Below are 14921 nucleotides of genomic sequence, written 5' to 3' on the forward strand. Positions count from 1 at the left end.
TGATATGATATAGGAAAGCAGCATTGACCCAAATCTGTCTCATATCCAACTGACTTAGAAAGATAAGTTAAACTATATACTTAATATAAGCTCATAAAATTTTATTCACAATTATCAGTGATGATTGAAAGTAGAAATCACATGATATCAAGTGTTATGAAAATATAAAATAAGCTAATAGGAGACTCTTGTCCTAGAGTTACTTATCTGACTGAGAAGATGGGATTCATATTTATTAAAAAGAAACATTGAGAATTAATGGCATGGCTTAGTTTTGTGTAAGAGCTAGGCGAAGGTAAAGTTAGATCAATGGCAGAAGCACAGTAGTGATTCTCCCCAGCCAGCAGATTAAGAGGTCTCCTTTTTTTTTTTTTTTTTTTTTTGGTACTAAACTTAACCCAGGGGCAATTTACCACTGAGCTACATCCCCAGTCCTTTTTATTTATTTATTCATTTATTTATTTTTTGAGACAGTGTATAGCTATATTGCTTAATACTTCACTAAGTTGCTGAGGCTGGTCTCAAACTTGTGATCCTCCTGCCTCAGCCTCCCAGATGACTGGGATTACGGGTGTGTGCTACCATGCCTGGTTAAGAAGCCTCTTGAAAGTACGTGAAGAAAAAAATGGAGTAGTGAAGATACTGAAGTTTGGGAATTCTGGGATACTTTATAAGCAAAAGGGCAATGACTAAACTGTTATTTCCTTGAGCACAAATTATTGTCTTGGGGTCTGGAGGTGTAATCATTGATAGAGCACTTATTTAGAACCCAGTACTGGGTTCAATCTTTAGTTCTGGGAAACAACAAAAGACAAACCCACATGTCTTGGCTAGGGAGGTATCTCAATGGTAGAACAGTAGAACATGTGCTTAGGATATGTGAGGCTCTAGATTCAATCCTCAGCACCAGAAGAAAAAAAAGAAAGGAAGAAAAAAAAAAAAAAGTAAGGAAAGAATGAAAACGAAAGAAGAAAAATAATGTCTTATACTTCTCTGAATTTTTATTGCTTAGCAGAACAATTACTGAAATGATTTTTTAATTTAATTGGCTCTTGGGCAAAAATCTGAAGGCATTAATAAGAAGAATTGTTTATCTGATGCGCTGCAGGGACATTTTAAGCTCGGAATAATTTCATCAACCTGAACAGTTTTGTTGGTATGTTTTCATCTGTGTGTATGTGATTTTTGGAAATTGAGCCCACCCTCTGGGACCTGCTAGGCAAGTGCTCTACCACTGAACTCTACCCCAAGTCCTTGTTGATGTTTTAACATCACCCTTATCCTAACCTAACCAGTCTATTGTTCGCCAGGTATTTGACTAAGAAAACTTCTTGGTGGCAGATGACCTTAGATTTCATCATGAAAGCAGAGTCCCCTCAACATCTTTGTTTTTGTGGTACTGGGAATTGAACCCAGGGCCTTAGCACATAGTAGGCAAGGGCTCTACCACTGGGCTACACCCCCTAGCCCTTTTTTATTTTATTTTGAAACAGGGTGTCACTAAATAGCCCAGGCTGGCCTCAAACTTGCAGGCATGTGCCACCATATCAAGTCCCCCCAAAATCTAAAGAGATTGTGAAGAACAGCAAAATTCACTTATTGATAATATGTTAACGACAGCTATTAATACATATTACATGGCAGGCACTCATCCAATTATTTAAGGTACACAATCTGTCCTTCACAATAAACCCTATGTGGTATCTTATCTCTTCCTACAGGTAAGGAAATAGAGGCTCAGAGGAATAAGCAACTTGTGGAAGGTCAAACAACTAAAACGTCTTGGAGCTAGAATTCAAACCCAGAGCTTATCTGAATCTTGAACCAAGATCTTTTATTATTCTCTATTATTTCTATTATTTTCCATTATTTCTATTTTTATGTCCTAAAGGGATGTTTTCCTGTAGAAACTAGGCAGGGGTCCTTATTCATTTTTGTAGATGAAGCAATTAATGTGTTCCCATTGTAGGGAGCTAGGCAGTCTGGGTGAAGGAAGGCAGTGTCACAGGAAGACTTGGGGGAAACCTGTGCTGTGTCCCCATTAACTCCTCCACTGCACACCTTCTAGTCACATTAGACATGCCTACAGAGTTCCTGACTGTCTGGATAGTTGTATATTAGTCATGTATTTAGATACATACACTGAAATTAGATCTGAAGACAAACAAGCAATCTGTAGAGTCTAAAGGAAAATGTTCATAATTTGTGAGACCTTTTTGTTTTTAGTATACTGTATGCTCATGAGGGAACTTGGTACATTTGCTGCAGGGTTATAATGGATGCAGGTCTAGGTACTAGACTGTGGTCTTCCAACTAACACAATTATTTTTTAAAAAAATAGTATTTATCCAGCTTTTACTAAATGCCAGTTCCTGTGCTATAAGCTCTTTACATATCTTATCTTATTTAATACTGACAACAATCCTATGGAAATTGATGTTATTGTTAGCTTATTGTTATCGTAAATAGGGGACAGTTGGGTCACAGAGCTGATAGGTAATTTGCTGAGGTTCACATAGTTGATAACTGAATGGTCTGACTCCAGAGCCAAAATACTTCCCCATCCCCCATTACTATTTTGTAACCACAGGAGAAAGGCTGGCATATATCATGGTGGTGGAATGGGTCATGGGGGAAGACGGTTCAAGATTGGAATCTGGAAGGACCATAAATGTCTAATACTGAAAAACTTGGAAAAAATGTTTTTGAAAAAGAATTATCTTTCAACAGAGAAGTGTGGCTATAGGCATAAATGTACTCAAATGGTGTTGAGCTGATAGAAAAATTATAGGTCCAAAAGATTTCAGATCCATGTGGTCTATACCACTTTAGAATATTTTACATTTTAACCTCTAAAATAATGTATTAGCTTCTAGTACCCAAAATATTTGTTAGATGTCAACCAGAGAGAATAGGAAAATTAGTTCTTAAGTTTGTACTTCCATTAGAAAGAATGAAAGAGGGGCTGGGGAGATAGCTCACTTGGTAGAGTTCTTGTCTCGCAAGCACAAGGCCCTGGGTTCAATCCCCAGCACTGCAAAAAAAAAAAAAAAAAAAAAAAAAAGGAAGGAAGAAAGAAAGATAGATAGATATAGGTGTATTAGGATTTGTTCCATTCATGATGAAAATATGATTAAAACTCTCATCATTCTCAAAGAAAACTCTGGGAAAGAAGCCAGCTCAGAGATGGTTCAAAACAAACATGTCTTAGTGAGTAGGGAGTCTATCTAGCAGTGTAATAAGAAGTAGCTCTCACTTACTGAGCACTTACTGTAACCAGGTACATGGTACCTGATGAGTACTTTAGAAATAGTTTCAGGCAGTTGAGTAGTATTATAGAAATGCAAGGTTCATGTCAGTGCAGTGGCACAAGCTTGTAGTGGCAGCTACCCCTGAGGCCGAGGCAGGAGGACCATAAATTCGAGGCCAGCCTAGGCAATTTAGTGAGACCCTGTCTCAAAAAAACAAAAAGGGCTGGAGAGGCTGGGGAGTGGTGGCACACGCCTATAATCCCAGCGGCTCCGGAGGCTGAGGAGGATTGAGAATTCAAAGCCAGCCTCAGCAAAAGTGAGGCACTAAGCAACTCAGTGAGAGGGGGATGTGACTCAGTGGTTGAGTGCTCCTGAGTTCAATTCCCAGTACAAAAAAAAAGGACTGGGATGTAGCTCAGTGTTAAAGCACCTGTGACCTGTGGGTTCAACCCCAACTACCATAAAAAGAATTTTTTTTAAAAGAAATTTTTTTAAAAGAGAAAAATACAAGGTTCAAATAGATAAGGGACTGGGTAATGGGCAGAGCTGAATTCTCACCTAAGACATTGAACTCTGAAGCCACTGGACTTAACTGGAATGTTCTACAATATGGAGCACAAGGTGGTTGAGACCAGGGATCCTGTTGCATACACTTCCCACCTCTGGGTACCAGAGAGCTCAAGACCAATTTTGTTGAAACTGCTACTTTCAGGGCTATGTTATGTTCCCTCAAAGGGCAGAGTTAGACAGAATGAATGACCAACAGGAGACACTTAAGAGTTCCAGAAAGAAAAGAGGAAGCCAGCAGGTAAAAAGTTGTGTTCAAAAGAAAGAACCAAGTAGCCCATTTTATTTGGAAAAATAACAATAAAAACATGCTATTCACAAATCCAATGACCTTTTCAAAGAGGCTAGCATCAAATATACAACTTTTCTGAATTAAATCAGCTTATTGAAATGGGGTAGAGGTTTGGAACTTCTCAAAGTTGCCAGGCTGCCAAGGTTTTCTGCCTTCGTCTGAGGGCTAATCCAGCTGCCTACAATCTTAAGTATCTCAGGAATCTCTGTTGTTGTTCTCATTATTTTCTTGTTGTTATTGTGGGGCAAGGGGAGGATCTAGAAAAGCAGCCAGGAGCAAGTTATTTCAGGAGTAGATTCCCATCTACAGAATGCAGGAACCATGCCTACTATGGGGATGCCTACCTGTAATTCCAGCTGCTTGGGAAACTGAGGCAAGAGGATCACAAGTTTGAAACCAGCCTGAGCAATTTAGTGATCTCTTGTCTAGCATACATAAATGCCCTGAATTTAATCCCTGGTACATTGCAAAAGGAAAGGAAGTAAGGAAGAAAAGAAGGAAGGAAGAAAACAAGAACCATTCAGGAACTCAGGGGGCTAGAAACTGTTCTGTGTGTGTGTGTGTGTGTGTGTGTGTGTGTGTGTGTGTGTGTGTGTGTGTGTTTTGTTTTTGGTTTTGGGGGTCAAACTCAGGGCCTGGACATGCTGACAGGCACTCTACCACTAAGCTATATCCCCAGCTCTCTCTTCTGATTTATAACTCCCCATTGCGCATACAGAGCAAGAAGTACCATTCCTTGTTCCCATCCCAGAACTTGCCTAGAGAGAACCATCCCACCTCAGTTCCTTTTCTGAGGAGTTCTGGAAATGGCAAACTGCAGGCTGCCACTTAAGACAAAGGTGGGGGCTGCTGGTCATAGGATTGGCGATTATTCCGTATTTTAGCAAACACTCATAGAGCACATTATACCCCAGGCTTTGTGCTGAGCAGTGGTGAATTTTATTTCTAAGAAGCAGAATAATCCCTCTAGTCTATTTTAAGCTGTTTTATTTATAGAATGATTGAAGTTTGGGCCCAAGAGTTTTATTGATCACATCTCATCCCTCATCCTTTGTCACAGTCACAAGTTTTCCCATTGGTTTGCTCCCTGCTTTAAATATCCTCAGCGTCAGCGGTGACATCACTCCTGGGGAGAGAGTTTCACAGTATGCCTGAAGATGTCCTGGGCAATCTCACACTGAGCTGCACATTGTGAAGGCAGATTGCATGGAATATCATTGCTGCAGAATTATCAGTGTACTTTCCTCACCTATATCTTAAAGGTGTCTACGTGCACATCTGTGGAATGCATACTTTAGTGGCTTCTTATAGAGTATAATTCTGTGCAAGCTGGTTAGCAAGCAGCTGAAATAGGCAGGTCAGGCTGCCTTAAGGAGGCATTTGGGACCTGGTGCTGGAGGCAGAAAGCTTAAGATGAATTTTTCCATGATTTGTAACAGTGTCTTATAGAGAGGGAGGACCGGTCAGTGATACATCAGAGGAAGACCAGCTTTGCAGATAATCTTGGGTTTACGAACTGCTTCCCCATGTACACGCTTCCTAACCTTGAACAAGTTAATTATCAATTTACTTAGCTGTTAAGTTTCTCATGGAGTATTAAAACAAAACCCCACTCTGTGGTATATGTTTAGTAAGTATTAGTTTCTTTCCTTGAGCTCATCCTCCACCACCTCCACTTTCCTTCCTACTCCCAACTCATACACTCACTAATTCTGGTTCAGAAATTTTGGTTGCACCAATTGGATCATGGGAAGAACTGACCATTTCAGCCCAAGTCTGATCTACTTAGCAACCAGCCAATTGCCTTTCCATTTTCTCTGTTGATTTGAGTCTATGCACTCATTAGCAGCTTTCCCCTGCAACCAGTGGGCTTTTTCATCCCTAATACCTTGTCAAACGTGGCATAGCACTTGGGTAACTTCTATTTTACCTGGTGTTGTCAGCTGTATGTGTGCATACACGTCTTCACACAATTCCTTGAAAGCAGGAACTGAGTCTTACTCAATTTCACATTTCCACAAACTTAGTGAGTGTAGCACATGTAAGTGCTTAGAAAATATATATATATATATTTTTATCTTTCAATTTTTTACAGACTGCATTTTGATTCATTATACACAAATGGGGTGCATCATTTCATTTCTATGGTTGTACATGATGTAGATTCATACCATTCATGTAATCATACATGTACATCGGGTAATGATCTCTGTCTCATTCCACCATTTGAAAATATTTATTGAATAATAGAAATCAGTTAAAAATGAATCAACTGCCTGTAATCCCAGTGGCTCTGGAAGCTGAAATAGGGGGATCACAAGTTCAAAGGCAGCCTCAGCAATTTAGCAAGGCCCTGTTGCAAACAAACAAAGAAAAGGCCGGAGATGTGGCTCAGTGGTAAAAGTCCCCTGGGTCCAATCCCCAGTGCTAATTAAAAATGAGTTATTCCCATGAACAATACATTTTGTGCTTAGTTTTAAAAAAAAAATTATCCACACCCAAAGCTGAAAGGGCCTTGTGAGATTATCCAGATGATGACACTGAAGCTTAAAGGTACAGCAGTCTTTCTCTGCCTCGGCATTAGTACATTTGGACCAGATGGGTTGTTGTGTGAGGCTGATCTGTTTGTTGTAGGATGTTTTAGTAGCACCCCTGGCCTTGATACACTAGGTACCAGTAGCATCCTCACTCCAGTGTGAAAACTAAAAGAATTTCCAGTCTGTCAGCTGAAGGTAAGCAAATTGTCCCTGGTTGAAAAGCCACTTAGGAAGGCAAAGTAGCCTGATTCTCCAATCAGGCAGAGAAATGCTGGAGGCAAAATTTAAGTCCTTGCAGGGCATATTTGAAACTGAGTACTTTTTGCCCCTCAGGCCACAATGCCTGTGTTTCATTGGCTGGTGGGTGGTAGTTAGCTCCATCTATTTCATTAAAAGACCGTGTGTGAACAAGTGCTTCCCAATTACCTTCCAAAGCAAGCATGTACTGAGTGGGCGCTCAATAAATACTTTTTGAAATGCAATTACCTGCGGCCCGCCCACCTGTGGCATCTAAAAATTATACCTAGACAAGTAGACAAATGACTCAGAAAGTGCTTCATGGTCCTGGCTGTACAGTGCTGTTTCATAGCCAAACCTCCTAAGCAAGCCCGTTGGATTCTTCTAGGGTTGGTCTCCGTCCCTACTGCTACAGATCCTAGTATGTCCTTATCATTGTTAGCATTTCATAGATTATAAAGTGCCTCACATAGATGTGATCCCCCTTGAACCCCACAACAACCCTGTGAGGCTAGGAAGAACAGGAGCAATTACTCCCCTTCTGTACATGAAGGAAGTAGTTCAGGTCACAGGGCTTTTGAGTGGCAAAGTGAGATCTCAGTAGCTTCTCCAAATCTGAGTTTATTACCGTTTCCAGTAAGGAATCCAGAATAGCAGAGTCCTGCATGCTGTCCACATCTCCAATCTGTAGGACATTCAGTTCTGAAGGGAATGTGTTGGAGTCGTGACCTGTCCCTACCCCTGTGGTAGCTGTTTGTACGATCCTGATGGGAAAGTGTGTGCAGGGAAAGAGGCACATGAGGCTGCAGGCCTGGGGTGAGGGTCAAAGCCTCTCCAGCGTGCCAAACCCTGCTTCCACACTGTTCCCTCAGTCCTGAAAGGCTCTGAGAGTCTCCCAGCCATTTATGGAAAAAGCACAAAGCAGATTCACTTCAGCTTTCTCTGGACATCATGAAAATGACCAGAATTTCCAAGCCCCACCAGGAAGCTGTGGTTAGTCTTTAAGACTAACATGAATAAGTAAGGAAAGCCAAAGTCTTTTGGATCTGAGGGTCTGTTGGGCATTAGAAGTCTATAATTCCATGCCCTAGGAAATACTTTGATGGTTACAGATTCTAGTGTGGACAGGCTTGGATATGAGTAATGCCTTAATGGGAATCACATGGGTATTGGCATACAGGTGGGGAAGTTAGTGATTATTCATGGTAAATGTGGATTTTCTCAATTCCGGCAATTTTTCTAGTGAAGACTTGCCCGCAGATACAACTTGCCCTTTTGGCCCTTTTTAATACAATGGTTTGCTTAACTTTCCTTTGACAGAACAAGCCAAGCTGGGCCTCATTGTCCAGGCATCCCAGAATCCATTTTTCACTAAAGAAGATCTGTGTGATAAGATGATTACTTTGTTAATTGGGGTGGATGGAAGCAGGAGTAAAACCCTGACCTCGATTACCTAGGCATTACCAGACAGGTGTTTGTTATATACTTAAATGGCCTTATAGACAATGTGTCTAGAGTAAAACAACAGAGAAAAAAATCCCCACAGCAGTCGATTTTCCTCCTAAATCTCATCAAAAAAAAGGTTCCCACCGGGCACAGTGGTGCACGCCTGTAATCCTAGTGACTTGGGAGGCTGAGGCAGGAAATCGCAAGTTCAAAGCCAGTCTTAGCAATTTAGCAAGGCTCTAAAAAACTTGACCCTGTCTCAAAATGAAAAATAAAAAGGGCTGGGGATGTAGCACAGTAGTTAAGTGCCCCTGGGTTTAATACCCGGTACCAAAAAGAAAGGCTCTCTGTTCTCCTTTATCAAAGCCACTCCAGGAAAGTCTCATTTGGACAGTGTCCAAGTTTGGAAGCCCTCCAGTAGAAGTGCCTGTCATGCATTTCTAGAGGAGAGGCAGCATGAAGTCTGGAAGAACCCTGGCAGGAGTCCAAGGACTTGGTCTCTCATCCAGGCCTTGCTACTTAAGCAGTGTGTGACTGATCAAGTCTCCTCCTGAGCCTCAGTTTCCACAAAGGTAACTGCCCAACTAAGAAAGTAGTTATCAGACTCAAGTAAGGTAGTGGATATGAATGTTTTGTAAATCCACTGAAATAGAAAGTACTGAAATGGAAGGAATTGGATATCTGTTCCAGTTCTTTTTGGGGGAGGAGGAGGATACTGGGGATTGAACCCAGGGGTGTTCTACCATGGAGCTACATTCCCAGTCTCTCTTTTTTTTTTTTTTTTTTTTTTGAGATAAGATCTTGCTAAGCTGCTGAGGCTGGCCTCAAACTTGTGATCCTCCTTCCTTATCCTTCTGACTACCTGGGATTACAGGTGTGCACCACTGTGCCCAGTTCTATGTTCTTATTCTTTAATAAGTGCTGTGTATGAACCATTCCCATTGCCTGTGTGGAATGGGCCGTCAAGCTACCCCAGTGTATGTGGAAAGGTCTTGTATTTTCAGTGAAATGCTTCAGACTGTAGCAGAAGATTTAGGTTCCAGTATATCTACTACTACCTTACTCTGTAATTTAGGTAACTACCTCTCTGAATCTTAGTTACTTCATCCACAAAATGTGAATAATAATACCTCTCCTTCATTTTCTGTATTTGGAAAATGGTAATATTATAGTTTCCCTGCTTTCTTCCCTATGAATTGGAGTTAATAGTAACAGCCTGTCTACTTTACTCAGCAGTGAAATAAGTGGGTTGATTTACTTGTGTGCCTATACTCAATACTCAACATTGTTACAGGATTTGGAAGTTCCAAAGACAAATGTAGTAAACGATGTCAGATATTATTTATTCAGTAAACATTTATGGAGTGTCTGTCTACTAGGGGACACTTCACAGATGAGGGAAAGCAATATAGTTCCTGCTAATGGATCTTACAGTTCAGTGGGAGAGGTAAATATTAATCAAATAATTACAGCAAAAATTGCAGGGCTGGGAATATAGCTCAGTTGGTAAAGTGTGTGCCTTTTAAGCCAGAGGCTCTGGGTTCTAATCCTCAGCACTGCGGAAAAAAAAAAAAAAAAAAAGATTGTATCTCATAGATATCACTTTTGAGTATATAATGTAAAATCTGCCAGCTCCAGAGCATTGCTCTGCTGTGAGCAACAATCTTCCCCTGCACAAGTTCCAGAAGCAGCTAAGGTGGAGGAAATGTTCTCAGATTATGTTTTTTTAGGTAACGTCTTCCTAGAATCAGAGAAACATTCCTTCCTGCTCCTGAGCACTCAGTTTAGGCTAGCAGAGCTCTTCTTTGTAATTTTACTTTGCCAAAATTAAGATGGGGGGGCTCTTTTTATAAAATTACTTTGGTCCCAATGCCAATCTACTAAGACCTCCCCAATCACGGCAGCTCCTTAGAAAGTGTCATGGAGCCTCCAAGAACAAGAGGAAGTAGGAAGTGGGCCAGACCTCTCCAGTGGCTTCTAGCCTTGCATATCCTATCTTCCAGTGGTTCCTGTGACCTAGAAAGAGGGAGAGAGCACACACACTCTGGAAATCTCACAGCAACAACAGAGAAGTACTCACTGAATCTGATTAACTGATCCCTATTGCCATGTTTGTTTACCAAGAACCCTTAGTGGAACATTGACTCTTCATTCCTAAGAAGGTCAGATCTTTCAAATAACACCCGCCCTCATGTTCCCCCTCAGGACAGCCATTCTGGGCTCTAAGAAACAGCTTAGCTATTCACTCCTCCTTTTTCAGTATCTTAAAGACCAAAGTCAAGCCTTGTTTTTCTCCTGATATTGATTGTTTTTCTAACCCCTTGAACTGGTTTTATAACCCTAGGTCTATTGCTTGCTTGTTGGCTGACTTTGAAATGCTCTATAGATTACTCTTTTGATAACTTCCTGGTAGGCAAGGAATTTACTATTCTTTTAGGAACTCTGTCTCTAGTTCTCTCATTTCCCAACACCGGGTGTCTTCCAGAGAACAGCTGCACATTTAGTTTTGGCAGGTGAGGAGTCACTGAATGGGATGAACACGTCCTGAGTTCTGGGACACTAAGTCAACACATCATGCAGAGCACATATGGGGACTGGTTGAGGAGAGAAGAGGATGGAAAGATGTCCTCTCATTCCTATCACTGGATTTTACATAAACATACAAGAAAAAAATCTTTTAAGAATTGTGCCACATGTGCACATATGAATATGTAACAATGAATCCCACCATTAGGTATAACTTTAATGCACCAATAAAAAAATATGTGAGAGAAAAAAAGAACTTGTGGGCTGGGCACCATGGGTACACACCTGTAATTCTAGTAACTTGGGAAGCTTAGGCAGGAAGATCGCACTTTTGAGGCCAGCCTCAGCAACTTGGCGCAGCCCTAAGCAACTTAACAAGACCCTGTTTCAAAATAAAACATGAAAGGGGCTGGGGATATAGCTGTGGTAAAATGCCCCTGAGTTTAATTCCCAGTACCAAAAAACAAAACAAAACAAAAACAAACAAAAGAAAAAAACAGCTTGTGTCACTCCTCTCTCTATTTGCTCTGCCTGATACTCGTATCACAAATTTGATGATGAGGGATTGTTTCTTCTTTTAGTTCCTTCTACAAGTAGCTCTGTTCTCTTGGGATAGATTTAGCACCAAAAGAAGGTACACGTGTTTGAGACAAGAAATGTGCTTCCTTTTCATCTTTTCCCAGCTGCGGCCCCATGCTCTCTGTATATCTTGGGCTCTCTGATTGTATATCTCGGTCTCTCTGGTTGTCACTGTTTTTAAGCCCTCTGGACCTGTTCCCTGTTCTTATTATTCATCTCTTATGATAATTTTTTTTAGTTTTTAAATGGACAGCATATTCTGCATCTCAGAGGAATAAAACATTTTTGTTTTTAGAATGTGAATATTCTCTTCCCCTTTAAGCGCGATGACTGGATGCCTGAACTGGATTAAAATTGTGTTTGGGGGATGGGAAGGTAATTATGTGGTAGAGCACTTGCCTAGCATGCATGAGACCCTGGGTTTAATCCCCCCACTGCAACAAGTCAGTAAGTAAATAAAGAAAGAAATTGAATTTTGGTTTACAAGTGAAAGTTTTAGGATTGAATTGAGATTGAGTTATGGTTAAGATCAGAAAGTCAGATTTTGAAAGTCAAGCACAGGACTTTTTTTTTTTTTGGTTTTGTTTTTGGTACCAGGGATTGAACTCAGGATCCTTTAGCCAAGGAGCCATGTTCCCAGCCCTTTTTATTTTTTATTTTGAGATAGGGTCTCACTAAGTTGTTTAGGGTCCTGCTACCTTTTTGAGGCTGGCTTTGAACTTGTGATCCTCCTGCCTCAGCTTCCTGAACCCCTTAAATTAGAGGTGTGCACCACAGCACCTGGCTAAACATAGGACTTTTTATACTCTCCAGCTCTCTGGTTCCAAACTACAAAAGAGAGATGTTGAGAATTTAAGATATCTTCAAAACACTGTTAAGTCCACCTGCCTCATGATACTTCAGCTCTGCTGCTTTTCCACCTGAATCCATTTAGTCTTGCTTCTCCTCTTAGGCATTTAGTGGTGCAGCTGGACAGGTCATGGAGTTTTCAAAGCACTGTCCAATGGACCCTGATTAGCACATTAGCACTTTTAATCATTTTAATCATAAGATTGGACAAAGGGAAACTTAGGAAGAAGCATGTCAGGCACTGCCCCACACTCCTCCTCCTCCCCTGCTCAACATAGCCCAGGAGTCCCCATTCTGTACTTGCTGCTGGCTTCATCTCTCAGAGAAAACCAGCCCAGTGCATATAGAAGAAGTGGATTAGTGGAAAGAGCACTGGATTAGGCATTAGGAGACTGACTTCAAGATCCAATTTTACCCATCAGTAACTATGGAATTTGGAGGAAGCCACTTAACCCCTCTGTGTCTTATTCTCTTGGTTTGTAAAATAGAAAAAAAAAAAAAAAAATCTACCTTTCCTCCTTTTTCCAGATTCTGAAAGGTTGTCGTGAGGAATACATAAAACAATGGAGAGGAACGACCTTTGGAAGAATGTAGTGCTGAGGCTTTGCATACTGTACTCCTACAAACCACTTCCAGACTACTGGGAATGTTTTTATAGGGTTATTTCATGTTCTTCACTAAGGGTGGGGCTGTTGTGTCTGGGGTAGAAGCCAAACTTCCAGGAGTGCTGTCCATACTTATAGGTTTGGAAAACCTCCAGTCATGGGGTGTCCAAAAGATTTTGCCCTTTGGCTCATTTTTTAACCTTTATAACTATCAGAAATGTGACCACCATGCAAATGCCAATCCTGCCATGTCCTGACCAACTGGCAGACGGTTTCTGAGAGCAGCCCACTTTTCCAGTCCTGACATTATCTGCCAATCTGAGACCCTTGTCTTGGGTGGACCAGGTATAGTCCAGTTACAGTATCCAGAGATTCAGTATTTGCTCAATCATTTACTACTATGTGGATTTAGCCAACTCTTTTGGTTTCTCTAAGACTCAGTTTCCTTCTCTGTAAAATGTAAGAAATGTTATCTTGACTCCATAGTGTTGTTCAGAGGATTAAATGAAGCATATAAAGTACTTAACCAAGTTCCTAACCAATATGTGTTAGTTCTCTGCTCAGAGGTATCCCTACTTTAGGGAGAATTATTGCTAGACACACTTCCTGAAGATCATTTACACATCTCAGAGGCATTTTAGAGTCAGATCAGAAATGTGACCACCATGCAAATGCCAATCCTGCCATGTCCTGACCTCACTGTCTCACTTCCTTATCCTTGGTGCCTTCTATAGGGAACATCATTGGCTCCGGAATCTTTGTCTCACCAAAGGGTGTGCTGGAGAATGCAGGCTCTGTGGGCTTTGCACTCATTGTCTGGATTGTGACAGGCATCATCACAGCGGTGGGAGCTCTCTGCTATGCTGAGCTGGGGGTCACCATCCCCAAATCTGGAGGTGACTACTCCTATGTCAAGGACATCTTTGGAGGACTGGCAGGGTAAGCACATCTGTGAATGCCTAAGTGGTCTAGAAGAAAAGGAGAAAGATGGTTCCTAAAGAGGTCAGATTGGGTTTTCTAGTCTCAGTGTGCAGCCTCAGTGTGGGGCTGCCGTTTTGCTTCCATATCACAGTCGTTAGTGTAGCCTTGTGTCCCTTTAACACTCCTAAGAGCCACGGAGGAACCAGGTTGTAATTTTAATCTCTTCATTGATCTTGGTGGGCAAGACTCTATGAGCCAAAGCAAATAGAGCTATGTGATAACACTGACCATAGACTGCCAGGGAAAGCAGTCACAAAAACATAGGCCTTTTAACAAATGAGAGTGACCGCCTAAGATCCAGCAAGTATGCCCTCTTTTCACATTACTGAGGATGATGCCCTCCCTCTAGAGTCAAGCCCTGATCTAGAATATCCTCAGGTTCTTCACGCCTGCCAAGGAGCTCAGCCCTCACCAATGGGTCAATGGGTATGAAAGCCACTTCCTGGCATCCCCCACTAGATACCTTCCCCAGCAGTTGCCAACATAGCCACACCCTTAGCATGTCCTGGCTGTCAGAATCCTGGGTTTGCAAATTTAATTTTTCCACCACTGGATGCTGGGGGCCAGAGTAGCAAAGAAGAGATGATGAAAGGAGAAGGGAGAGAGAAAGATGCCAAGACCAGTGTTGGTGCTAGTTGAAACTTAGCTCTTCATCGTTAAACAATTTTACTGCCGTTACAGAGAGCTGGGTGTCTCATTTGGAGTTGGGTTGGAAGCTGAGCTCTTTAGCATCCCTGAAAATAACAAAAGGAAACACATCCCTTTAATCTACCTGTCTCTGCTCACAGCTGCCCACCAACTTGCCCAGGTTCTCTTCTGATGACTGAATTCCTGCCATGCCCGTTGGCGGGCTGTCCCCTTCCTCCTTCAGGTTCCTGAGACTGTGGATTGCTGTGCTGGTGATCTACCCCACCAACCAGGCTGTCATCGCCCTCACCTTCTCCAACTACGTGTTACAGCCACTCTTCCCCACCTGCTTACCCCCAGAGTCTGGCCTTCGTCTCCTGGCCGCCATCTGCTTATGTAAGTATTGCTTTGGGGGCAGCCTCTT

General features: G+C 41.7%; 1 protein-coding gene and 1 long non-coding RNA gene across 2 annotated transcripts in view; both read left to right on the plus strand.

The window, feature by feature from the left end:
- Positions 1-14921, plus strand: part of SLC7A8 (solute carrier family 7 member 8) — a 57544-nt gene that overhangs the window by 3256 nt on the left and 39367 nt on the right. The window contains exons 3-4 of the mRNA XM_079126039.1: positions 13624-13828; positions 14742-14893. Coding sequence (XP_078982165.1) covers positions 13624-13828; positions 14742-14893 — 357 coding nt within the window. The remainder of the gene's footprint in view (positions 1-13623; positions 13829-14741; positions 14894-14921) is intronic.
- LOC306653174 lies at positions 3077-9118 on the plus strand. The gene is made up of 2 exons (XR_013761663.1): positions 3077-3363; positions 3398-9118. It is a non-coding gene; the product is annotated as an uncharacterized lncRNA (long non-coding RNA).

The sequence above is a fragment of the Sciurus vulgaris genome (assembly GCF_902686455.1).
Source record: "Sciurus vulgaris genome assembly, chromosome: 2".
NCBI classification, from domain to species: Eukaryota; Metazoa; Chordata; class Mammalia; order Rodentia; family Sciuridae; genus Sciurus; species Sciurus vulgaris.